The sequence below is a fragment of the Didymosphaeria variabile genome (genome assembly GCF_027946475.1).
Source record: "Didymosphaeria variabile strain IMI 356815 chromosome Unknown scaffold_1, whole genome shotgun sequence".
Taxonomy (NCBI): Eukaryota; Fungi; Ascomycota; class Dothideomycetes; order Pleosporales; family Didymosphaeriaceae; genus Didymosphaeria; species Didymosphaeria variabile.
Genome location: NW_026611620.1, coordinates 827,079 through 852,848, shown reverse-complemented (window position 1 = coordinate 852,848; position 25,770 = coordinate 827,079). Strand labels below are relative to the sequence as shown.

At 52.5% G+C, this 25,770-nt stretch overlaps 9 protein-coding genes across 9 annotated transcripts; 7 read left to right on the top strand and 2 right to left on the bottom strand.

Annotated features, from left to right (window-relative positions):
- Window positions 1-502: 502 nt before the first annotated feature.
- N0V89_000250 (uncharacterized protein) lies at window positions 503-2,608 on the top strand (the record flags this gene model as incomplete). The annotated part of the gene is made up of 3 exons (XM_056209074.1): window positions 503-512; window positions 766-959; window positions 1,010-2,608. The coding sequence occupies 3 exons, from the start codon at window positions 503-505 to the stop codon at window positions 2,606-2,608; spliced, it is 1,803 nt and encodes a 600-aa protein (XP_056075896.1).
- An 803-nt stretch (window positions 2,609-3,411) lies between these two features.
- On the top strand, window positions 3,412-6,899 carry N0V89_000249 (uncharacterized protein; the record flags this gene model as incomplete). Its single annotated transcript, XM_056209073.1, has 3 exons — window positions 3,412-4,016; window positions 4,302-5,863; window positions 6,226-6,899. 3 exons carry the CDS (start codon window positions 3,412-3,414, stop codon window positions 6,897-6,899), a joined length of 2,841 nt encoding a protein of 946 aa, XP_056075895.1.
- A 594-nt stretch (window positions 6,900-7,493) lies between these two features.
- N0V89_000248 (uncharacterized protein) lies at window positions 7,494-9,286 on the bottom strand (the record flags this gene model as incomplete). Its single annotated transcript, XM_056209072.1, has 3 exons — window positions 7,494-7,915; window positions 8,065-8,245; window positions 8,372-9,286. The coding sequence occupies 3 exons, from the start codon at window positions 9,284-9,286 to the stop codon at window positions 7,494-7,496; spliced, it is 1,518 nt and encodes a 505-aa protein (XP_056075894.1).
- Window positions 9,287-11,339: 2,053 nt separating this feature from the next.
- Window positions 11,340-12,863, bottom strand: N0V89_000247 (uncharacterized protein; the record flags this gene model as incomplete). The annotated part of the gene is made up of 2 exons (XM_056209071.1): window positions 11,340-12,782; window positions 12,855-12,863. The coding sequence occupies 2 exons, from the start codon at window positions 12,861-12,863 to the stop codon at window positions 11,340-11,342; spliced, it is 1,452 nt and encodes a 483-aa protein (XP_056075893.1).
- A 794-nt stretch (window positions 12,864-13,657) lies between these two features.
- MRPL6 (54S ribosomal protein L6 mitochondrial) lies at window positions 13,658-14,469 on the top strand (the record flags this gene model as incomplete). Its single annotated transcript, XM_056209070.1, has 2 exons — window positions 13,658-14,042; window positions 14,096-14,469. The coding sequence occupies 2 exons, from the start codon at window positions 13,658-13,660 to the stop codon at window positions 14,467-14,469; spliced, it is 759 nt and encodes a 252-aa protein (XP_056075892.1).
- A 581-nt stretch (window positions 14,470-15,050) lies between these two features.
- N0V89_000245 (uncharacterized protein) lies at window positions 15,051-15,743 on the top strand (the record flags this gene model as incomplete). The annotated part of the gene is made up of 1 exon (XM_056209069.1): window positions 15,051-15,743. One exon carries the CDS (start codon window positions 15,051-15,053, stop codon window positions 15,741-15,743), a length of 693 nt encoding a protein of 230 aa, XP_056075891.1.
- A 940-nt stretch (window positions 15,744-16,683) lies between these two features.
- Window positions 16,684-17,595, top strand: N0V89_000244 (uncharacterized protein; the record flags this gene model as incomplete). The annotated part of the gene is made up of 1 exon (XM_056209068.1): window positions 16,684-17,595. One exon carries the CDS (start codon window positions 16,684-16,686, stop codon window positions 17,593-17,595), a length of 912 nt encoding a protein of 303 aa, XP_056075890.1.
- A 1,452-nt stretch (window positions 17,596-19,047) lies between these two features.
- N0V89_000243 (uncharacterized protein) lies at window positions 19,048-22,066 on the top strand (the record flags this gene model as incomplete). Its single annotated transcript, XM_056209067.1, has 3 exons — window positions 19,048-19,503; window positions 19,555-20,156; window positions 20,209-22,066. 3 exons carry the CDS (start codon window positions 19,048-19,050, stop codon window positions 22,064-22,066), a joined length of 2,916 nt encoding a protein of 971 aa, XP_056075889.1.
- A 1,596-nt stretch (window positions 22,067-23,662) lies between these two features.
- Window positions 23,663-25,652, top strand: N0V89_000242 (uncharacterized protein; the record flags this gene model as incomplete). The annotated part of the gene is made up of 5 exons (XM_056209066.1): window positions 23,663-23,686; window positions 23,748-23,986; window positions 24,211-25,022; window positions 25,075-25,325; window positions 25,377-25,652. 5 exons carry the CDS (start codon window positions 23,663-23,665, stop codon window positions 25,650-25,652), a joined length of 1,602 nt encoding a protein of 533 aa, XP_056075888.1.
- Between the last annotated feature and the right edge of the window lie 118 nt (window positions 25,653-25,770).

Here is a 25,770-nt window from a genome sequence, read left to right as displayed (position 1 = left end):
GGCGCTCGGCACCGGATGCAAAGTCAGGTTCACGTCAAATGAGTTTAAGTAAGCTATTCATAATTGTGGGCGAAAGTCCGTAATCTCGATCGCCTCTTGGATGCGCAGCCTCCACGGAGTTGTCGAACGATCGTACAACCGAGGCAGCGTCTGCTTACGAAGCGACCGCGCAAAAGGGTCGTCGCCCTTGTTGTCGCGATGCGGACATAGAAAGCAAGCAGCCTCGCGCTTCGCAGCTCCTTTAAATGCGAAGTCGGGCAAAGGAACATCTTGACGACGGCGAAGCTCGTAGTGAGGTGCGGCCTTTGCAGTCAGAAGCCCGTCGCAGGCGGTCCAAAAATCTCGGCCGAAAGTTACCGGGGAGGCGCTTACCTCCAGCCATTGCCGCCAACTGCATCCCCACACTATGAAAGTAGTCCTTGTCCCATTATGCTTCGGACAACACCTGCTTGACGCTGAAAGCAGATAGATGAGTGTGCTGGTTGTCTTTGGTCCAGTCGACATGGACTATGGTAGCACGACCAGTACCGAGACGAGCAGAAAGAGGCCGTCCAGTCGCCTGCGCGCCTGTTGGGAGTGTAAGATACAACTTCCGGTCCCAATACTGTTGTTGGTCGTTGCTTGACACTAATTTGGTTTCGGCAGGCAAGAAGAGAAAATTGCAGACCGCTTGCGAAAGGAGCGAGTCGCCTACTACTTTAGCTGTTGGCGTTCTGGACGGCTTCGCCCCGGATGGCGAAGATCACGCCTGTCAACTTCACATAGGTGAGCGGCTTGGCAAGCTGGAACAGCTCTTCGAGAAGTTTGTGTGCCGCAAAGCTCCCAACATCACATCAAATATCGCTTCATCGCAAGACTCTTCGCAAACACTATCGGTGCAGTCGAACGAGAAGCCTTTCAAGTTCACTGGGCTTCCCCCTCTTCCACATAGCGACGGGCAAAGTCTCGCAGATGGCATAGTCAGTATTCTGTTAGCAGTCATATTCACACCTTACTCATCTGCTTTCAGCTTGGATCCCGCACTTGGACGTCGGCGCCTAGTATCAGGACTTTGGTTGACAAAGAAGATGGACCACCATCATCCGATCCTGTCCACCGGGCATTGGTGGCTCTGCTTCCATCACAACATGATGCCGACGTCATCTTTGAGTCCTCAAATGGGTGGATGATCCTGAATGGCATGTACCGACCCTCAAAAGAACTCTTCGTTGGTCAAGATACGGAATCGTATGCCTTGGACATTGGTTCCATCGCAAAGGAGCGTGCTATTATTGTAGCGCGGACACTGCTACATTTAGCAGCTTGCATCTGCGCGTTACCGCCCGACTTCGACACTTCACGGTTGCGAAACATTTGGAATCTTGAAGCTACGATGGAGAATTATGTTACTACCGTGACTTCTCTTGTCACTTCATCGGATGAGCTGCTACTCACCTTACCGGGGCTTGAGACCTTGCTTCTGCTATCGGTGTATCATATGAACGTCGCTAATCTTAGACAAGCCTGGCTCATTGTCAGGAGAACTATGAACTTAGCACATCTGATGGGGTTCCATCGCATCGTTCAATCCAAGCAAATCCCCCCAATCGAATCGATACAGTCGTCAGCATCGATATGGTGCTGTTTAGTCGACCTTGACAGAATACTCGGCTTACACCTCCGCCTCCCGTTCGCCTCCGATGATTACCCTGTCGCTGAAGACGGCGAATTGCACCGTGTTCACCGCGCTCGGCTCGCGACCATATGTCGACAGGTCGGCGAGCTCGATCACAAAGTCACATCTCAATCCTACGTGCAGGCACTAGCTCTCGATGAGAAGTTAGAGTCTATGATGAAAGAGCAGCCTAAAGATTTCTGGGACGTACCCAACGTGCCACCGACAGCACGAACAGCCGAATCCTACGACGTGCTCGAACGCCTGATGGTCCAAATGTGGCACTTCGAGTTGAAGATCTTCATTCATCTCCCGTTCCTCCTCCGCGCACCATATGAAAGCCGCTTCGAATACTCCAAAGTCGCAGCACTACAAGCGAGCCGCAACGTCGTCATGAGATGGTTCGCACTCCGCAACGCAGGTATAACGCAAGCATGCTGTCGCTTCGCCGAACTCAGCGTCTTCATTGCTTCCATGACGCTCACGCTCGATATCCTCATCGACATGGCCACTAAAGAAAAAGCAGATGTACAAAAGGCAAAAGGCAGCGACTTTGCGATGATATGTCGTGTCATCTCCGAGCTGGAGAAGCTGGGCAAAGCCAGCGCACGAGAACGCATCGCAACGCGCAGTGCAGTTGTGCTCAAGAAGATCCTATCCTCGCTGGATCCGAGCAAACAGACGCTAGGGAAGGCCAGGCTGACGGTACCCTACTTTGGCACCATCGAGCTGGACTACAAGAAATTGCCTGTACGGCCGGCGTTCGACCTGGACTCGGGCACGGCGAAGAAATTGAGCTCGAATGGAACAGCTGAGCACATTCCGGTGTTTTCTTTTGTCACGAATGCGCTGTGGCCTACAACCAATGAGTTCGACGATCCTGAGATGGACTTTGACATTACTCTGTTCGATGGGCTTCGGGATCTCGATGTGGATGGGAATTGGGTGTTTTGATCAGCCTGATCACAGTTTCGTATGTTAAGGTGTGGTTGAAAGGCGTTTTCATTTGTTGTCAAAATTAGCATCATAGCGTTGCTTTGGGTTTGATACCTGGTTCTTGGGTTTGGATCTGGTTTCATGTCCTATGATTTGGGACAGGTGTTCGGCGCATTGTTTCGGTCATCTGACAGGACGTTCGTACTAGATGATGGTGTTTCGTTGAAATTGCGCTTGTATATAGGATATCCTTTTTGATAATGATAGGGTGAGGCGCGTGCAGTGACATTCGCTCGTTGCACCATTCAATGCGCTTAAACCACAAGTGAATCTACCTGATAATTCCGCAAATAATCTGACAACTCATCGTCGCGATTTCGATGAGGAAATAAGGAAGCGCCCGTCTTCCAGGTCGTGAGCCCTTGTCCTTGATTGCGTCTATGGACGAACGGTGGGATGCTACTTTGTTGTGCGTTTTCTGCAGAAAATTATGTACATAGATAGATTGATCCGAATAGACAGTCCCGCAATAGAGATGATATTTCGAAGTTGTATGCAGAGTTCGGTGTGACAGGTTCCAGGGGCTGCTCGTGCTGTAAGAAGCTGAGGCGCGCCGTCGCTTCCCAAAGCGGCGCGCGGCGCGTCTCCGGCAGAGAGTATGGCGATCGCAGCCGCTTGCAACAACCCCGGCGACAAGTGCGGCCACAGGGCTAGGCCTTCCTCGCAGGCACACGACACGCTTGCTCCCAGGCCGTCGCGGCAAACTTCTCGACTCTTCAGCGCTGCGGCCGTCCTCCCCTCTATTGCGCGCTCCCCTTTTCATGCGTTCGACCCTGCGACGTCAAGACTGCCTCGTAGGAAGCGAGCTGGCCGATTACCTCGACCTGGAGCCGGAGGGCAACATGGAGGCCAGGGGCCACGAACACGACCGCGAGCGCGACCACTCCGGCGAGACCGAGCAGAGGTGGATGCCAGTGTTGGGAAGGGGCGACGATGCGATCATGCGGGAGAAGGAAGGGGCGGTTGAGGTCATGAAGGAGGAGGGTCCGTTGCTGAGCCTGTTTGAGTCCGTTATCACCAGCTACCCGCCCGTCCTAGAGTCGCTTCTCGCCCAGATATCAACGGCTTCGCTCCTCGATCTCTATCACACGTCCAAATACCTCCGCGAATTTCTCAAAATGTACCCTCTCGCATGGAAGACGCTATCATTCCGGCTGCCGCAGCCCGCTGTGGCTATGGGATCGCCTGGGAACGAGACACCAGACGGTAGGGAGCGCCAGTCGAAGCCATACGCCTTCGATGCGCTGTTGAAGCAAATCATAGGCCCACATGGGTCGCGGTTGACCAGCCTTGATCTCTGTAACACCGCGGTCTCGGGGACGGCGCTGAGTATGCAAGTCCTGGGACCGCGAAGTAATACTCTCAGGTGAGTGGTTCGGCATCATTTCGAGCCTTTTTCTCTGTTTCCTGGGGTATCAAGTTTTCAAATCCATCCCCAACTTTGGGACTTGATATGCGGCAGCCCTCACAAAGAACGCCTGCTGACCCGGTCTGCGTGTAGACACTTATCGGTGCGGGGCTGTAAGAACGTCTCCATCAAATACCACATCGTCCCCTTTCTGGAACCATACACTATGGATTACATGCCGGATTTAGCAATAGACCTCGCCTTGAAGAGCCTCTATACATACCGCTGCCGACACCATCGTAGACGACCATATCTTCCTCAATCCCTTACGCGACGAGACTCCGACTCCGACCCGACGCATCAGTTAATCGAGATATGCCATAAGCTAGGGATATGGACAGACACTGCATGGTGTCCAACCCCAGGAGGGCGCTGCTATCGAAGGAAAGATTACCATGCAGGAAGAGCAGGCCCGCAGAATGGGGAAGTATGGGTGCCATATGACCGACTCTGGCGGTCAAGTAACCGTATTGGGCCTGCGGGTGGAGTTGGAGAAAAACTTGGAGAATCAGACGGGAGGCTGTGGGAGATCTCTGAGACTGGCGAAGATGGCGAACCGTTGGGAACTGAGAGTGCTGTATCCAAAGGCGAAGGCAAGCACGTGCCGGCACACCTGCGAAAGAGCCACAAAACTTTTGTCGAGAACGTCTACTGCGCGCAATGCAACGAACAGATTCTGGAGCGATGCGAATCATGTAGCGTTCGGATGCACTGCATGGGATGCCGTAAGACGCTTTGCGCCAGCTGCGCATTCAACAAGCCCATACCCAGGAAGCGGGCGAAAACGCGGCAGTTCACAAATCTGGCTTTCGGTCCTGGCTCCACAGTAGGAACCACTATCAACCAGGCGTCAACTGGGTCTAACATTTCACTCCAATTTCACAACAGCTCTGCGCAACTCCTGCAGGACAATCGATTCTGGTGGGCTCCTGGGGCTACCCGCTCTCCGAATTTAATGATTGAGTCTTCTCAGGATGATGACGATTCAGATTCCGAGGATGGCGGTAACCTCAACCACGGTCTGCCTGTGCCGCCTCCAAACCGTGATCCACCAAAACTCAACATGCATTGGTGTTGCTTGGAGCCTATCTTCTCGGGCGGCGGCGGCATTGCCGTACTTGGGACTGGGCTGGGTGGGAGAGGAGCCGACAAGATACGGGCAGCACCGCTTCCACGCACCAAACAGTTCGAGGACCCAGATTTTTCGAGCCAGCTTCGACCCGTCGATTACATCCGAGAGCTGAAAAACAATGGACTCTATGAATATGTCCTTGGCGAGGATGTTGATGTTTTGAGCTACTTGAAGCAACCCAGCCTGGAATTGCAGGCCCAGACTTGTCCGCGAGGTCTTTGTCAAGACTGTTACAGAAGCTTTCGATGGAAAGTCACATGCCGGACATGCAAAACCCCAATTTGCAAAGAACATGACTTCAGGGGCTTAAAGTTCCGAAAATGCGGCTATCGAGACATGCTCACCGAGCGCGAACACGTTAGAGCGCATACCGATCCGCCTCGATTGACAATACCCGAGTTCAACCCCAATAGGAACGCTCAACGGCCACCTCCCGGTCCTCTACTATTTAGTCAATCCTCATCATCTTTGAGTACCGAACTTGACATCGGCGACCAAGCACCTATGTCACAGTCTCAGATTCTAGTCCCACCCATTCCGCCGTCTTCTGTCGATATGTCTGCCCAGAATTCAGTCGCATCGCATACGTCCAATTTCGACCCGTTCACGAACGCTACACCTCTGCCTTTCGTCCCAGTCAGCTCCTCAAGACCACGATCTCTCAGCGCGTCAGGTGTCCGCAGCCGAAACCTAATGCTTGCGGCGAACTCACCGCGAGTTGGCGCACCTAATTCTATAGCCAACCCTCTCCCACTGCCTTGTCATCCTCGCCATCCTGTGCAATGGGAGGGCTGCGGAGCGTACTTCTGTCAGTATCCCAGGCCAGTGGGTGACAATAGGCCACAATGTCCGACCATTCTCAAAGAGTGCACTGAGTGTGCCGTGCTTGTGTGTGACGTAAGTCGATCTCATTCCTAATTGACGAGCGTTGGGACAGGGCTAATAACTTCTAGCAATGTAACCATGCCAACCCCACCTGTACGTGCACATACTGCACAGTAAACTTTCACTGCCCAACGTGCTCTCGCAAACCAGAAGTCAAGGCAAAATGTCGATTTGACGTGGAGACTCAAGCAAGACTTGCAGAGGAAAGACGTGCGCGCGAGAGAATGGAGAAGGAAAAGAGGGGACGAAACCAAGCTGATGAATTAGCTGGAGCTGTCTTCGAATTCTTCAAGTCTCTCTACACCGACGACAATGTTGACGATGATGGGCCCAGTATCACCCATCAAGAGAATGTTGACCTTGTTAACCAGAACACCGTCATCGCCGCATCTGGCAACCAGCTACCCAGCCCAGACTCAATCACAGTCACCACCGTGTTCGGCGTCCACGAGGAGCCAAGCAACTTCACTGTCATCTCTGGGCCATCTGCACTGCCGTACCATCAAGTACATGCAGTCGAAGAGGCTGGAACCTCTGGCCTTGATCCTCTGGATGAAATTATGCAAGGAGCCGACATCTCACTTTTGAGCGAGGCCGACTTGGATTTATTCCTATCTGGCGGAATTACCGCCCCTGTCAACGCCCCTGACATCGACTCACTGTTGGGCATTGACACGGATAGTAACATGAATGACGATGGCGACGATGGGGATATCGATACGGACGACTTTGATGCCGAGAGTGCGGTAATTGACGAATTTGTTGATGACGGCGGAATTACGCCAACCATGACCACCCACGCGTCGAACTTGCAAGGTTCGTAAACCTAGCCTGCCGCAAACCCAACATTTCGCGATGCGAGTAGGCAACGAAAAGACATTGCACGTACCAAACATACCCAGATGTGGTCGTTTCGGCCGATATCAATGAGATAGCCTCGCGAAACGGCTCGGGACGGCTTCTCGGGATGCAACATGCGCAGGATGACAGACATTTTGTCTGCAATTATGCAGGAGAGCAAGAGAGATAGTCGAGTTACGAGATTAGAAGCCTGAAGATACCCCAGCAGCCACGAAAGCAGAGAGGAGAGGACCGAGAAGGCGAGTATGTATACGTATATAGCACCACCCCAGCACGATTTATCCCCTTTACTATCAAGATTTTTTGAAGCATGGATTCTGCATAATCACCCTTTATCATTCAGCGTCATTCAATAAGCATAGCCGATTTCTTCTGGCCGAAAGTATAGCATAGCATAGCATTGGGAAATTGTGAACAAAGGCTTATGGGGGCTGGGTAGATCTGTCGTGCCTGGCGAGGATAGCGAATTGATTTGATATTGCATCTTCGACTGGCGTCGACATCATCCGCTCCTTGCAGAGTAGAACCAACGAGTCACTTTACTATTTCAACAAGTTTCAATCGTCCCGTCGCTTTACCAACCCCTTGATATGCCCCGCCGGAGTTGTCACGAAACAATCATGCCACTCCATATCCGCTTCGGTTGTAAACCCCTCCGTTTGCACGTCGAACCGTCGGAACAGGTGCGCCACTGTCAGGTGCAACGTTACATAGGCCAGATTAATGCCTATACAGCCCCGTGACCCCCGGCTGAAAGACTGCATCTGCCTGTCTCGCTGCTTGTACGTCTCCGCGTCGCAGAGCCAGCGCTCGGGGTCGAAGGTAAACGGCGAAGGAAAGGTGGCGGGATCGGTGTTCTGAAGGTAGATGCCTGAGGTTACGGATGTGCCGCTGGGGACGAAGTAGCCGTTGAAGGTTGCGCCTTCGGGGGGTGTACGGCGGATTATGCGGCCGGGGACGCCGTAGGAGAGGCGTAGACCTAAGGGGTGGGGAAGGAGTCAGTGCGAGTAAATAGACTGTGGCGGGGATACTTCTCGCATTGCGTGTCCCTGGTCTGGCGAGAAAAGGGGGTTCCTTTGTGAGAGAGAGCCATATATGTTGTAGGGGGGTGGGGAGTGGTTTGGTTACCTTCTTTCACAATAGCACGTGTGTAGGTGAAGGCAGAGCCATCAAGGGTTGCGGAGTCGACCACGGAATTTCGGTCCGGGATGGCGGTCTTCAGTTCTGAGAGGAGTCTGGAGGAGATGGAGGGGGATTGTGTTACGTGGAAGAGGATGGTGCCGAGGGTGTTGGCAGTGGTGTCGGTGCCCTAGACGCGGGTACAGTCAGTGTAAGTTATGACGGTGGGTATGTATATCGAGCGCATGTCTCAACCGAGTGGGAAAGATATCCTTTTGATGGGAAGACATGTACTTAGCACTCAAGCTAAACTCACAGCAACAATCATGAGTGTCCCGTCAGCGACCATTTCCGCCTTTGGTGGCGTAACCTGGCCTTTCTCCGTGTTTGGATTTAGCATGAGATCGAACATGGTCGGGATCTTAGAGTTGGTCTTCTCAGGATTATTCATCAGGTATTCGATGCGCTTGCGTGCAACGTTCTGCATCGTTCTGAAGCCGTGGATGGCTCGGAACTTCTCCTCCTGCATCTTGACCGGCAAGAGCGAAACAAGCTTGTTGACAAAACTGAAGAAATTAGGAAAATGTGTTCCGACAAGCGCCATGTCTGGACCCTCGCCGAATTTCTCGATCGTCTCGCTCCGAAATCCGGGTTCGTCGAGGGCATTAATATCCTGTTGGAAACAGTAATCCATGATCAGATCGGCCGTCAGGCATCTGAATGCCAAAAAGAAGTCGACCACGGTGCCGCTTGCTTTGTCCAGGGTGGTCAAGAATTTGGTCATTTTCTGGCGATGTAGGAAGGGCTCCGAGCGCAGAATTGCAGCTTTGCTAAAGAAGGGGGAGAGGAATTCGCGGCGGGCTCTGGTTTCGGGGAGTGTCTCCTTAGACTGGAGTGACCCATTCAAGAATTCCATGTCAAGCCATGTGCGCTTGAAGGGGGTACCGACGCGAAAGATCTGGTTGTAGCCTCCTAGATCAGCTACATGCAGCTCGTTGGGCTGGATGCGGATCAGAGGTCCATATTGTTTGTGCATCTCTGGGAGACGTTTGATGAGGCCTGGTGTGCAGAGGTCATAGTAGGCGCTATAGAGGTGGGTTGCGGCAGCAAGTTTGGGCCCCGGGAACTTGCGGAGGGGGTGGAAGAAGAGGCGATAGATGATCTTGAGAAAGACGTATGCAATGCTTGCCGCGATAGCGTAAAGGACGCTTTGTAGGGATATGGGCGCCATTGTGACCCTATATCTAGGATCAAGATGCTGGGATAGAGGGAAGGCAATATGATACCGGACGTCGTGATATCGTAAAGAAGGACGGACTGAGTGAGACACTTATACGTAGTCTCACCGCCGTATTGAGGCCAAATGTGTCCAAATCATGCAAGCTCCAGGTGGGGTACGGTGTACGAGCCATGTACAAGCCATGTACAAGCCATGTACGCGCCAGGGTTACCACTTTTGTCGGAGCAACCTTTTGCGATCGGCGTATCACAGTTCCTCAGTTGCACATGGCCGATAGGGATACATACTTAATAAGATTAAGGCTTCTTAGAGAACTTAGCAACGCAGTTTCGATTTCCCTCAAAGCATAAGAAACCAGTGTTGTTCCTAAGATGTAGGGTAAATTTTTATCCGAGTACGTTCAGCGCTATAAGTTGAGCACGTATATTGCCTTAGATAGCTAGCGCTGTCGTTATATGCAACAGTCTACAGTACCACTTTCCTGCAAGCAACAAGTAATCATCTTGCGATCGGCATACCTTCGGCCGACGGGAGATTTTCAGTCGGCCGACGAAAGCCCTGGAGGCTTTTCAGTCACATGGAGGCTCGGCCAATGGTGAGCTGTCATTCCCACTCCACAATGATCTCTAACTGGCTTAGCTAACAAGTGACTGAACCTCCTGCAGGTCGATGGTATATCAGTTACTCAGTTGTAAATGGCTAGCGGGGATACACACGCTGCAGGGAGAGCCAGCGCTAATGGTTAAGCTTTCAACGGGCCGTACGCATGTCATTTAGCCCGCTCATGGTGCTCATCTCACTAGAAAATCTACGGACAGGGGCCACATTCTTTGACTGAAAGAGGAGGAGCTGAAAGATCCGTATACTTGAGAGATCTGAGTTACTCAGATAAAACCTCGACATGAGCCAACACGTTCATAGTCCGCGACATAACAATGTCGAGTAATCATCACGTAATGATGTCTCGCACCGAGCTCTACATGCATCAGTGGAACTACCGTAGATTTGCACCGTGGACGTGCTCATAGAGCCTCCAGCTCCGAGGGGTACCCCACCAAACTGTTCATAAGAAGCCACAACTCTGCAAGCTTAGACGGATGTTTATTGAATGAAGTTGAGTATAAACGTATCGGCCAAGAGAGATGCTCGGACGTGATTATTGCGTTTTTGTCCCATATGCTACACCCAGCCATGGAAGACAAAGCCAAAGAAAGAAACCACCAGCTGTCAATGTTGTGAACAAGTAGAGAGAAGATGAGATAAAAGATGGCGAACGCCGGCCAATGCTGATCTATGATAATGTCGGTGATAGTGGCACGGAATGTAGATGCTCACTCAAGTGCGCTGATGCACCAGGATATAGAAAGGTACAGTTGCAGAAAGGGGACGTATCGGCGGTAACACTTCGTCAAAGAAAAGTAGGGTAAGATTCCATAAGACAAATGTGGGAAGGAAGCAAATCAAAGGCTTGATGCCGAGAGGCCATGTTCGAGAATAAAAGGATGGGACGGTCTACCCTGTAAAAGAATTCGTCCTCGGGGCACCTGTGGCATATTTTGGTTTTGACCTTATCGGAATACACAGACACAAGATGATTATGTCTTATATACTCGTATCAGAAATCTCTCTCAAAGCAATGCAACGGATGGTGTCATGAAGTTTCTAGCAAGGCGCGGTGCAGGCTCGTTGAAAGTTCTTAATCCGATCGCGCATTTCGTCGTCTTGTTGGTTTTCTTGTGACGACAAGCTCCTCACGATTTCTGTCTCGCTCGAACAATCCTGAGCAAATGATTGATGGACGGCAAAGCGAGATGGGGACGGGGTCGTTCGGAGAGGCCGTCTCGTTGGCAGGAGTTGTGTCTGCGGAGTCACTCGCCCACGAGATAGTCTATTGTAGATTTGAAGCGTAATAGACAAGCTGCGCGTGAATCTGAACGCATACTTGCACAAGAGAAGGAATGTGCAGCCGAGAAAAATGTCACACACAGGGTTCTTGATCCGACTGAAACATGTCAGCAGATACTATACAGATGTGGCTATGGACTCACGAAAAAGTTTGCTCTGCTGCAGAATGCGCTTCCGTAATTTTGTGCAATTCGAAGGGTCCAGGGAGCGACCACAAAATAGTGTAAAAAGACACGCCACAGATGAGCAATGCCAGCGCAAACATTGTAAGTTGGCGGAAAGCGTTTCCGAGGATGGGGATGCCAGAAACGCAGCTGGCGAACAGGACAAGCCCCACCATAACGCCTCCGATACCGACGTAAGCAGCGAACGTCTCGAATCTGCCTAGAAAACGCCCTGCGGTCTGTGCCATGGAGGCAAGGCTACCTAGGCCTTCATTGACGGTCTGGACTTGCGCAATGGAGCCTTCCAATTCGTCCTTCAGTGTGCCGATCTTATCGTTAAGACTATCAACATCCGAGCTAGCACCGGAGAGCCCTAATCTCAGGATGTCAAAGCTCCGCACAGTCGTTTCGTGGTGTTGCTGTAGTGCTAACATGTTTTTCGTATGATACTCTTGCAGCTCGTCTTTGTGCGTCATGGATTGTTTAGAAAGCTCCAGGGCTTGTGCTTGCATAAAGTTATCGATAGCTGTGGCAAGTTGAGCCAGAGAATCGTCCTGATGCTTTGCCATCACTTCCTTGTTCTTCGCACGTGAGGTCTCAAAGTGATCGGCTAGCCTGGATTGGAGGGTGGAATAGTGCTCATCGATCTGTTGCTGTGAAGCTGCGAGCCCCGACTGCATGTCTCGAAGGCCCTCTTTCGTCTCTTCTAATCTGTCATAGTAATTCTTATGGGCGTCTTTAGCAAACGTTGTGAACTCATCCGCTGCCTGTTGTGATTGTTCAAAAGAGCGTTGAACGTCACCAGAGAATTGGTGTAGCTGATCGTTCATCGACTGCATCTTCGACTCCAAAGGCTGGACTGAATCGTGCATCTTGGCCACCACTAGAGTGAGGTTTTTGTGGACCTGGATAGCCCGTTCTGTCTCGATGTGTTTTCGGGTGAGATGGCATATGTGCATAGCACGACTTCTTGCGTTACTGTAGGACGTCCACGTTTGAGGTGATGCTTGCATTGTCGTGAGGCATTGCTGGAGATCTGCTTTGACTGCCTTCGGATAGCAAAGCTCATCTGTGACGACTTTATCGTTGCCCCACCACGAGCGTTTTGCACATGCTTCATGGGACGGAAGAAATGCGTGACATTTAGCAGGAGCCTTGGGATGAGCATTCTGAGCACCGACAAACTCGCAAATAGCCAGCTTCAGAGCGTATTCGTTCTGTACATCTTCAAGGACTTGATCTGGGTAGGTTCTGGCGAAGTCTGATGGGTTATCGAGGAGTTGACATTCGGCCGTAAGCTTTGATGTGGCGAGCTGGGTGCATGCTGGTTTCGAACTCAGATGTTCGAGCCAAGCCCAAGTGTCTTTGAGTTCAGTGTTGCGGCTGATCTGAGCGTTCGCTCGCATGACCAGGGAGAGCTGCGGGTCAATTACATGGCCGTGATTTGCACGAGGCGATGGAAACTGTGCTTCAGTCGTCAAAATAGCCACAGCGAGCATGACGCTGCAGATTCTTGTTAGTCGACGCAGGGGGTCCATCTTTAAGGTCGCCTTGACCACGTTTCGAGATACTCGGCGGTAAGCAGCGACGGTAGCTGATACTTTGAGATCGAGTAGACTTCGAAGAGCTCTAGATTGATGTAAAACAGGAGGAAGGAGCACTGGGGTAGATATACCCGCTCGTGACAACGGCAGTCACGCCAGCAGCAGGATGGGTAAGAGAAAAGTAAAGGACCATGTATCACTTTCTGAGAAGCTGAGAGACTAATGAGGGCTGGTAGCAGAATTAGGAAACGTTGGCGAAGTTCTTGTCATGCAGTGAGTGTACTGTGTTGATGGCTGCGAAGTGAGTTAGCAGTCAGATAGCTCTGGGAGCCTCAGTTGCGCCGTTCGTAGAGTAAGAAAACCAGAGTGCACATAACGTCAACGGAAGATGAAGGCGTTGAGGTTGACATTTCTATTTTGTCTGGGAGGGTTGGACGACTGCAGAGAGGGTTGCTGTTGCCTTTTCTGAGTTGTACAGACACGCTAGCATATAAGGCAACTGCGGAACTGCCTATCAGGCAACCTTGGAAGGAGAACTATCACATGGAGTTTTGAAGAGTCGATGGGAGTTCGCATGAATGACATTGCGTGATAGACCAGTAGATGTAAGGCTGTGGTGTGGCCCGCCGCGCTGTAACACGTGACTTTTCGCCGGCGGACTCCCGTCATTGGCCAATGCCTTTCTTGGCGGGCGCGCATCTGCAACGCTCCAGAAAAGTTACGCCAACAGCATCGTCGTCAACCACACCATGTTCTCAACAGCTCGCCGGCGCTGCGCCCGCAGCTTGCTGACACCCTCGCCGGCGAAGACCGATTCGCTCCCTCTGTTCCTCCTGCCGGCCTTCCAGACGCCCGCCGCTGCGCGCGGCTTCGCATCGACTTCACCATGCCAGTCTAAGATCGGCTCTTCGCCATTGTCTATTCCGCCAGGCGTCACATTCAAGGTCATCGCGCCATCTGCTAGAGGAAGAGGAGCGCGCGCGCAGGCGATGTCGACGGTGCAGATCAAGGGGCCGCTTGGCGAGCTCTCGATGGATGTCCCGGCCTATGTGAACATCAACCAAGATCCTGCTCTGTCAGGCCCCACGCTCACTGTGGAGGACGCTACAGACAAGAAGCAGAAGGCTATGTGGGGTACGCGCTCAGCTTCCCGACCGGAGAGATCCATTGCGGCTAACATACAGTAGGAACAACCCGCGCCTACCTCCAAAACCACATCCTCGGCGTGAGCGAAGGTCATTCCGCAATCCTCCGCTTTAACGGTGTCGGTTATCGTTCAACGATCGAAAAGACTGCTACGACCGTTGAATCAGAATACCCCGGCCAAGAGTTCGTGAACTTGAAGGTGGGATACTCTCACCCGATTGAATTGGGTATTCCCAAGGGCATGAAGGCAAGCACGCCGCAACCAACACGGTTACTATTAGAAGGTCCTGAGAAAGAGGTTGTCATGCAATTTGCAGCAAAGATAAGGATGTGGAGAGTACCGGAGCCGTACAAGGGCAAGGGTATCTTCGTGAACGGAGAGACAATCAAGCTGAAGAACAAGAGGACGAAATAGACGGCCGCTGGTATTTGATTCATGTACTATATGTGTGGTTGTTGTATTATATCAAGAGATGGATGCCATGGCGATTCCGGTCGATCGAATATGAATCGTCGACAGCTTTGCGCAGGATGAAGGTCGGTTTAACTTCTAGATATCCATAGAAGCGCGTAAGAACACTATTTGAGAGCCCCTTTCTTCAGTCGTAGCGGAAACCCTTCACGTCGGCCACTCCCTCTGGTTTTACTTGCTATACGAAAGACGATGTGTCAGGACATAACGTAACTCACGTCAAGCTCATCTTACAGTTCGCAAAGTATTCCAGCGAAATGGCGAAGAAATGTCAATAGCTGCCCAGTGCAGGTGAGTCAAGCCCTTTCTGTATGCTTTCTTCGCCCTTATGCCGGAGCTTATCCCTGAAGCAGTAGAAGGGCGCAATTGGACGTATGTGGGGTATCCCCACGCTAATGCAACTTCACAACATCTTAAACTAACTTATCAGCTCGAACTCAAGTGTGACTCGACAACAACAATAACAGGGCAAACGTACAACGACTCTCTTCGGTGGAAGGACTAGCTTTCTCAAACCTGTCACAATGACAGAACCCACCACTATTCCCGAGGACCTGAAAGACCGCATGAAGAACTCCTACGATGCCATAGCACATACCTACAACGCCAAGCTCGGCACTGTCCTCGACAACATCCGCCTCGATTACGTCAACCGCCTGCTCGACCTCCTCAAAGACACAGGGCGAGAAGAAGTTACAATCCTGGAACTAGGCTGCGGCGCCGGCATTCCAAGCACAAAAACCTTCTTAGACAACCCCAAGCCCTCCATACACGTCACCGCAAACGACCTCTCAACTGTGCAACTCGACCTCGCGCGCCAGCACCTTTCGGACCATGTAAAGTCCGGGAAGGTCAAGCTTATTCAGGGAGATATGCTCGCCCTCGACTTCCCTGCCCGCTCCTTCGACGCCGTAACAGGCTTCTACTCTGTCATTCACCTCCCCCGCGACGAGCAGGTTCTCCTCATGCAAAAAATAGCCACTTGGCTGAAGCCGGGTGGGTACTTCCTTGCAAATTTTGCGGAGGAAGAGAAGGAGATCAATGTGATGGAGAACTGGCTAGGGGAGGACAAGGGGTGGACATTTTGGAGTGCGTGGGGTGCGGAGGGGAGTGTGAAGATGGTTGAGGAAGTTGGGTTGGAGGTGTTGGTGAGGGACACGAGGGAGAGTAACGTTGATGCGACGTTTTTGTGGGTTATTGGTAGGAAAGGGGCTTGAGAGGAGGTGCAAGTCTGAGGGTATTTTTTCGTGTTGTTATTGTTAGATGAGTGGGATAGAATGAGGTTTTCTTTAGAGAGAACGTCTTGAGAATCCGTTGTGCTTACCTTTGTCATTAGATAACTTCTCGGGCGCTTTCGGAGTAGTGCTAGCCCAGCCCCGAATAATGGATCTGGGGTGCTCTAAGCATTCATGTCGGTGATCTGGAGCTCACTTATCGTCATTTTCGTCCCCCATCATACAGATTCTCGGAGAGGAAGTCTTTGTTTTGACTAAAGAAAGTCGATGAGATAGGCAACTGTACGACTCTCCAAGATGGACTTGATTGCTATAATATATAAACAGATCACTGCTACTCACATGAGGAGAACAGCCAATGTTCCAAATGCGGCGAACACACCTCCACACGTGAGTCCCGAACGGCACTCTGCTTTTCGATATCCTTCCCGCAGCCGAATAGTGTACTTGTCGCCTTGTACTATGCAAGATCATTAATTACATACAATGCTTGCAGCAGCCTCAGAATTAATCAAGTTCACAATATGGTGACTAGGACGTGGACTCGTAGTGTTTTGTGTCAGTTTCTGTCCTTCACGAGATGTATCATACTATGTCGAAAGCTTGGTCACGCTGCACGACTCGAGGATGGCGAACGCACCTAGGTTGGGTTAAAAATACTCACATTCATCGCCTCTTACTGTAAGCATACGGATGAGCTCACGTAGTCCTTGATTCTTCTGGCTTGTTGTCACGTACTCGAAGCTTTCGATCGCTCACACTGGCCAGCGCCGGCGCGCTCTCCCGACCTTTTAACCTGGTGACGCACCTTCACCTGGCAACGTGAGCAGCACAAACAGAGTCCCAGCTCGCAATGGGTCTGGTCCTACCTATATAAGTTTCCACGACCATACCTACCTTGACCGCAACTACAACTCACACCATGGCCCAACCCACAAGTCACCGCGCCATGCGGCACATCTCACGAGCCGACAGCATTGCCGCAGACACACCGGCAGCAACTCCTGAGCGCGCCCTTCTCGAGAAGCAGGACCTCGAGCAATTGCACATTCCGCCCCACTACCTCCTGCCTCCCACTTACCCCTCACCATTCAAAGGCACACTGGAAGCCTCACTTGATGCTCTCCTCGAGTTTGGCGCCAAATATACCTCCTCCATATCCATCATGGACGTGCTCCGCAAGCCCGTGTGCACGAAGACGAACTGGTATAACCTGCTAGTCGCGACGCTGAACCTCGAGGAGAAAAAGGTGGTGGGCAGCAGCCGCCTTCTGCTGGAGGAAATACTTTTCCTGGCCACACGAACACTGCTCCCGGAGCAGATTGCGCAGAACAGGGCGTGTATGTATAAGATGTACGATTCCCGGAAGACGACATCGATGAGGATGAGTTTGCGTTACGATATGTTACGCGAGTGGACAAAGCGGGGCAACAACCACTTCATCGTCGTGGAGTCGCGTCCTCCGCTTCGCATCTTGGGTGCGTCTGTATCGCAAGACGACGAGCTTCACCCCGGACGGAAGCTGTTGCTGCCGAATGTGTGGGCGACGTTGATCCAGGCACCGCCGCAGGGGTATCACTCACACAAGGTGAAGGAAGCGATGAGGCATCATGTCACTGGCATTGATAAGTGGCTGATGTTTGAGGATGAAGAAGTCGGAGGTTGGAGTGCCAATGTTCTTTTCCAGATGACAATGCAGGTGCTGTTGCAGTGGCAGTGGTTGAGGGATAATACGGAGCGCATGGAGGGTATGGAGGTGAGGAACTGGGAAGACCTGGAGGGGCCAGCGAACGAATGCGAGTGGGTGCGAGACGACAAAAAGGCCAAGGCTTAGATAATCTCGCGAGGGGAAGGAGCGAATTGGTGGAATCAGAGAAGGAACGACCTTGGTCGGGAAAGCGAAGGAACGATATCTTTGGGAAGGGCGGGCATGGAAATAGCTTGGTTATGGAGTTGGTGGTCAGCAGCGCTTCCCATCTCCGGTTGTGATTTTGGTGCTGATATTCGCGGATGGCGTGGCTCACTTCAGTGTCGCACTCAAGCAGACCCATGCTATCTCTTTCCTGGTTTGTGAGTTTTTGCGTAGATGAAATGAGCTAAACATGGCTTCTTTACTATGACAGATGCGCTGTTTTATCCATTTTGGACCAGGAAGTCTGTGTGGTGAAGAGATGCTCTTCTGGAGGGTTGTCGGAGCGGCCCCCTGCCCAGGTCCGTAGCGATAGATGCAGGCCCGCAAGGCTGAGTGAGACGGAAATCGGACAAGGCGCACCACATGTTCGCGCTAAACACGCGAACCACATTGAAGAAGGCTGTTTCATATTTGTACTCTAAGTCTGAAGTTGCTAGGGCATGCCCGGGCTGTACGATGCGGCCGTAGCAGTGTCACTTGCGCGCTGCTGTGTTGATGATTGATACAAGAAATATGCATAAGCATGAGGGTGATCATATGTTTGCAGCGCGTGAGAAGATGGCATCATCTAAGTGGTGGTGTGGTAACGGTTGGCAGACCGACGTCGTCGTTTCGTATAGCGGGGCGCTTTGTGTGAAGCTAGCACGCGACTCGACGCAGCCGTGCAGAGCCATTGGTTCTCGACATGGTGGTGCCCTAGTTTTACGTGTGGCCCTCGCGTGGGAATGGTGTGCATGTTTAAGGCGCGTCAACAAATCATGGCGCGCAGCAGGCATTTCTGTGCAACCAGGCAAGGACACCGCACGAAAGCTCATAATCCGTGGCTCAACGGTGCATGCCGACAGGCCGTTGGGAAGGTCGCCTGTGCTTTGGAGCACCGACGCAGAGTGGTCCGTTTGTCGACGGGATTATAATGCAAGCGGCCAAGAGCGGAGACCAATTCAGATAAGCCAGGACCCTAGCACTACCCCATGCCAATGGCCTCCTTTACGGACTCCACTCTATCCAGTCGCCTCCCCTCCTGAGCGGTGCTCATCTGCATCTGCTTTGCTTTGCACACTGTGTACTTCGCTCATTAGTAGCACTCTGCATTTGCTGCGGCGTTGCAAATCCACTCGTTCGGTACATGTTTTTCCCCCGTTGAACATCCCAACGCGAACGCCGCCATTCGAAACGCACCCGCTGCAAGCACCGTCTGCAACCTCTGACAGCCAACCCGCGCGCCAATTCCTGCACTAGACAGCTACCGAAAACACTGCGACGTACCACGAAGTACCAAAACATAGCTGCGGCCCGATCTCTCTCCCAGCCAACACCTGCACCCTAGACGGTCCCTGCAGATGTCACCAAACTGAAAGCGACGGGAAAATAATCATGGACGTTGCGCAGGAGACGAGCGCCCCGAAAGGCCAGGAGACCGCCGGGCGTGCCCCCAGAATCCACATCGACAGCGAGCGACTGCCAACTGACTCGATGGTCACCGTTCCGCTATCTGAGACCGATGGTGCACCCGCCGTCGAGGACGAAGCTGTTTCGCCAGCGCTGCAGCACCCCGAGATCACCATCCAAGAGCACAAGAGGACCTCTTCGCGTCCGAGCTCCGCTGAGATCATGAGTGCGTTCGGTCGACGCGGTAGTCACGAACGGGGAAGGAGCTTGGCACTTGCCAGTCCTACCATCTCCCTTTCCGACGAAGACCCCCCCAAGACTCCCACGTCTGCCGAGCGCTCGAGGAGCAACAGCAACGGTTCCGAACACAGTGCACAAGTCGACTGGGCCGAGCTGGAGAAGAAGGAGGAACAGGAGCCGCAGGAGGAGGGCCAGGATGAGGTGAGTTTTCGGACTCGTGGGGTCAAAGTTGGTTGAGTCTAACGTGTACAGTCAATGGCGCTCCTCCTCGCGCGTCTGGAGCAGGAGAACAATGCCCTCATGGCTGATTCGAAAGCTACTAACATGAAAGCTTCCCGCGCCCGATCCCAATCACGCCCACCCTCGATGCACCAGTTGAAAAAGTTGGTTGAAGACGGTGCTGCAGACATGCGCGCTTCTCAACTCCCTTCACCACCACCTATGACCGAGCTCGAATTCTGGGCCGCCCTCGTGCGAGACTACCCACAAACAGTGCAACGCCTGCCTACACTCACTCTCAACAAGATTCGTAGTGGCATCCCAGCGCCGCTGCGTGGAGTCGTGTGGCAGAGTGCTTCAGGAGCAAGGGCAAAATTGATTGAAGATCAATATGACCAGCTGTGCGGGGAGTCAAGTCCATATGAGAACATCATCAACAAGGATCTGGGTAGGAGCTTTCCTGGGGTGGAAATGTTCAAGGATCCTGATGGTGAAGGTCAGAAGATGCTCGGGCGTGTGCTCAAGTGCTTCAGTCTCTACGATGACAAGATTGGGTACTGTCAGGGTTTGGGCTTCCTAGTCGGCCCGCTCTTGATGCAGATGGGCGATAAGGAAGCCTTCTGCGTGCTTGTGCGGTACGTACACGCTCTTTGATAAAGACTCCAACGTCGTGCTAACGATCATCAGGCTCATGGAAGATTACGACCTAAGAGCGTGCTTTCTCCCCGACCTATCTGGACTACATCTCCGCATCTTCCAGTTCCAGCGTCTTTTGCAACAGCATATGCCCAAACTCGCAGCACATCTCGAGGAGCTCGGAGTAGAAACGGCTTATGCGTCGTCGTGGTTTTTGTCCTTCTTCGCAACGACATGTCCGCTTCCAATGCTCTTCCGCATCTACGATGTACTGTTCGCCGAAGGCGCTTCGGAAACCATCATGCGCGTGGCTCTTGCGCTCATGAGGAGGAATGAGAAAAGACTCTTGGCTCTGACTGAGTTCGAAGATGTTATGCAACTACTCCTGAGCAGGGCAATGTGGGATCCGTACGGGCGTAATGCACGGTCTGCCAATGACCTTGTCAAAGACTTCGTCAGCTTCACGGAAGCCGTCACACGGGAGAAGCTGCAGGGCTTGGAGGCAATCTATAAGGAAGAGCAGGATGCTGTGGAGAAGACCAAAGTGCAAAATTCCGCTACTTCCTTCCTCGGCCGATTGTGGGGCGGATCGAACTCGACTAAATCGGTTGCTCTCAGCCCCGGCTTGACTGCCCCGTCACGGCCATTGAGTTTCTTACGAAGAACGCCCTCTACACAAAGCCTTGCATCTACCCTTAAATCCGCGGATGGATCAGAGTCATCTACCAACACGCAAAGCACGGCGCTGACGGACATCTCGCGAGCTTCGGAGGCTCCATCTATCAAGATTGGCCATGAGTCGAGAGCTCTGTCTATCAAGACGGGTCATTCGTCGAACGATAGAGACTTGCACTACCAGATCGAGCAGTTGTTGATGTCCGTCAGTCAGTTACAACGTTCGAACAGCGAGCTTGAGGCTGCTCTCCAGAAGCAGCGAGAAGAGCGAAAGGAGGATCACCGCATCGTACGTGCGGTCCTTGACAAGATGCGATCAAAGCCATCTTCTCTTGCTACACCATCGGATCGAGCATCTCGCCGCAGAACTACCATCACAGCTGCCACGCTTGTTCAAGCGACTGATGAGGGGCATAACGCATCTCTGCCTCAAGAGTTGGAGGGTGCTGCCAAGACTCTGGATGAACGGTTCCCGACGCATCAGACCCACCACCGCGCGTCTTCGATGTTTGAAACAAAACAGGTTTTGCGCGATAATCTTGCTCGTGCAAAAGACCAGTTGACTTCGGAGTCATTACGCGCCCAGGCTGTGACGAGGGAGCTGAACGATGTACAGGCTGACCTAAACATATCACGAGAGGCTCTCAAGGAGACTCGACATCGTCTGCAGGATTCCTACAACCAGAACCAGAAGCTGGAGAAGACGATTCAGGAACTACGGCAAAACGTCCGCAAGGGTTCAGTACCTTTTTCGGAAGGGACCCCAGATTCAACACCGTCTCTATCAAGATCGAACACGACAGAAAGCATGGCGTCTACAAGAGGGGGTCTCCGCGAGTTCAAACTCGGTCGATCGGACTCTACAAAGTCTATGAAAGCGCCGATAACTTTCGCAAAGCGGGCTTCATCGCTTGCTACGCAGCAGGTGCTCACCATTACAGACAACCAGGCTCCCGCGGACAACGAGGCACTACTTCTCGAGCTTGTGAACGCGAAGACGGCAGAGGCTGTCGCCAAACAGGAGCTCGAAGAGATAAAGAATAGGTTCGAGAACATGAAGAAGGCAATGAACGCGCAAACACCACCGGCAGCGAAAGCCACGCCTGCTGCACCCGCAGCGACACCAGCGCCGACAGCTGCAGCGCCGACACCGGCCGCGAGCGCTGGAGGCGGATGGGGCTGGGGCGGATGGAAGAGGACCCCCAGCACGACCAATGCTACGATTCCGAAATAGAGCAGAGCATCGGCGTCGAACTTTGGAAGTTGACCATGCATGGGATAGGGTGTATATACTGGCCCACGCGCGATGGATGGGAAGTTATTGAATTGTACATGACGCAGAGAAAGCGCGTGGCATATGAGATGAGTTTTTTTTGGAGCGAAATGATGCTGCTTCATGTTTTGGACTGTGTTTACAGGATGATACCTCCTGCCGAGAGCAGGCTTCGATGACCACTTGTTTAATTGTAGCGTAGCAGTTTTGAAGTAAGAGTCTTCGGACGCTATTGCATTCTCATCACAATCGTGTTCTCAGATGTCGATGCCTTTTGACCATACTTGTCACTTCCTGCCCAACGTGAGAACATTTCAGTGTTGATTGTTGTCCTGCCGATTCTCGATAATGGCTGCTACATTAGCTTGAGTGAGCAAAGGGAATATCTGAGCTTGGTTCGACATTGAGTTAAGGCGCCAAGATGTGACTTCGACTGTGGAGCGAGCTGCAAGAGGTCCACAGTCGAGTTAGTGTAAAGCGAGCTAGCTCGATTCCCACCTCACGAAGTCTTAACCGAGCATCCCGAGGTCACAAAGGCTTTGAAACTGGTTAAGCGAGGTAAAATCACGGGATCATTAGGTTAACGATCGATCTTGAGCGACTTGGGACCGTGGACTTTGTGATAAGGAAGAGAAGCCGCGATGATCACCCGCTCCATTTTCCCCGCGTTCTGGGCCGGCTGCGCCCTTGCACATCCCCGCATTACCCCCTAATGCGCTACGCTGACCTACGCCACGCCCCGGCCCAGCGTCATTCGTTAGCCAGCCACAAGTCATCGCCTGGCCGCATGAGCTTCATGCGGGGTGCGCGTGGGTGACCGTGGCGGCGCTGCGCGTCAAGAGCTTTTCGTATTAGTGTACCAAGATGGGGAGGTGGCAGGTACGGCAGTTGGCTGGGCATCAAACTGACGGTATCAGGGCGTAACCAGCACGGGATCGAGGACGGTTGCGATAGAGCAAGGGGACGATCCTCCTACCCGGTTAAGGCCTTTCCCACCAGGATGTCTATCTGCAACACAGCGCAATTGGGCGTCATGTCCGGCGATGACGCTCCTTTGCAGGTAGAATGCGCACCCATCTAAGACAAGCCTAAGGGTGGGATGCTTTGCAAACGTAGTGTTCTCGACTCACATGATTCAACATCAATAGTCTACCGCTCTGCCTTGAAACACGTGTAGGCGTCGCAAATCGGGCCTATCTTACATACGCTGCTGTGTATCGCAACTGCCGTTCTGAAGCTCGGATGCTGTCCAGACCTTCCCTGGGGATAGCCCTTCTTCGATTTAGCGTAAGCCGCTGCCATCCCAATCGTGATTGGCACAAGCCGGCCTAGTCGCATCAACAGACTTGTGCGCTTGTTCGAAGAGAGGAATAATCCCGTTCCCGTCTCTACTTGCACCAAGTACCGGTGATCGGCGGAACTGGCCCGTGTATGCGTTGAGAGGTATATCACAACCCCAGAGTCGCGTTGATTACCCCGGACGCGTCGTGACCTTCACTCTTCCCATCTGAACTCTTATTTGGATTCTGGCTCACGAGGAGCGACGCATCGACCAAGATGTCGGTCACACACGATCAAAATGTATTTCCCCTTCTAGCTTGTCTCCATCACCTCCTTCCTTTCATACTAACAATGTCTTCAGGAACTGCGCCAGATCGAGGCCGAACTCCACACGGAGATCCTGCCCGGCACCGAGATCATGGCAGACGTCGGCGCCCACCACTTCGTCAAAGGCGCTCACCGCACTGTTCTCGTCCCGCAGCCCTCGGACTCACCAAATGATCCGCTTAACTGGAGCACGGCGTGGAAGATCGCCTGTATTACGAGCGCGAGCGTGGTGACGTTTACGCAAGGGTTTGGACCACTGGCGTTGGCGCCTGCGTTTCCGGCGTTGATGGAGGCGTTCAGTTGTAGTTTGGCGGATGCTGTCCAGTTTACAGGAGTGTGTATTCTGGTGCTGGGGTTTAGTAACTTTGTCTGGTAAGTCAAGCTCTTTTGTTCATGTTACAACGATGAGGAAAGGAGGCGGGGCTTGTTATGGGAACTTGGCTTATTACACAATATTTGGAAGTGGCCAAAAACAAAGAGCTGACGGTAAATCCTAGGGTCCCGATCAGCACATCCTTCGGTCGTCGTCCCGTTTATCTTATTTCTCAACTCATCAACTTCGGAACTTCCATATGGCGTGCCAAGGCCAACTCTTACGGTTCCTTCATGGGTGCCTGTGTTGTGAACGGACTTGGGGCCGGACCAGCTGAGACTATCATGCCTGCAGTCATCGCGGACATCTTCTTCTTGCACGACAGAGGCAAATGGAACACGCTTTACTGGGTCGTCTACATGGGCTCTCTGATGGTCGGACCCATCATCAACGGCGCCATGGTCGAGACTGTTGGCTGGAGGAGCTTCTGGTGGTTCAACACCGGTATTCTTGGACTGAGCTTTCTCATGGTCGTTTTCATGTTCCCGGAGACAAGATTTCCTCGAGAACATCCCGAAGCTACGCAAGTTGCTCCTGCGAAGACGAGTCCTGCGGCATCTTCTACGGAAAAGGGGCACACGGCGCACAACGACGACGTCGATGTAGAACAAGAGAAGATCCAACACGTACCTACAGCGAGTTCAGCACTTCCGAACACGGAGGAAGGTCTTACACGCGAGGAAACGGCCGCGCGCGATCCGTACCTGGGCAAGGGCAAGCCCAGTAAAGGGCAGTGGGGTCTTTTCCAGAAGAACGCTCATCCATTCAAGAGCATTCTGTTGGACCTGTGGATTCCCTGGAAGCTTTTCGCTTTCCCAATTGTCGAGTTCGCAAGTTTTGTGGTATCATGGAGTTGCAGTTCGTTTTTGACGCTGAACTTGACGCAAAGTCAGGCTTTTGCGGCACCGCCGTACAACTTCAAGCCTCTATCTATCGGTGAGTCACATTGCACACATCTCAGTAGAGACCACGTACTAATGGGACATAGGCTTCATGAACTTCGCAGTACTAGTAGGCGCCTTCATCGGACTGTTCACCGCCGGTCCTCTTTCCGACTGGCTCTCCGCACGCTCTACACGCCGCAACAATGGCATCCGTGAGCCCGAGATGCGTCTCCCAGCCATGATACCCTATATCATCATCATGTATCTCGGCAACATCATCGTGTCAGTCGGATACGACAATCATTGGCCCTGGGAAGCTATCGTCATCATCGGCTACACCTGCGCAGGCATCCAAGTACGTCACCCACCCCTCAGCCAACCTTGCCATACTGACTCTCTGCCACAGGTTGCCGCCATCCCCGGCATCGTTAGTACCTACGCGGTCGACAGCTACAAACCCGTCGCAGGCAGCTTGTTCGTCAGCATCACAGTGAACAAGAACGTTTGGGGTTACGGGTTCAGCAAGTTTATCACGCCTTGGGCGGAGGAGGCGGGCTTTGTGCCGCCGATTATGACGAATGCGAGTTTGATCTTGCTGTGGTGTTTGTTTACGGGGTTGTTTTGGTGGAAGGGGAAGACGTTTAGGAGGTGGAGCAGGAATAGTAAGGTGCATAGGATGTAAAGAGACGGCAGGAAAGAAAGTGTGGATTATCTACACTTATGGTGCATGAGCTGGAAGAGTTGTCTAATCCGAATGTAGGAAGGCCAATCTAATAAAGAGGTATTTTGGCACTCCCATC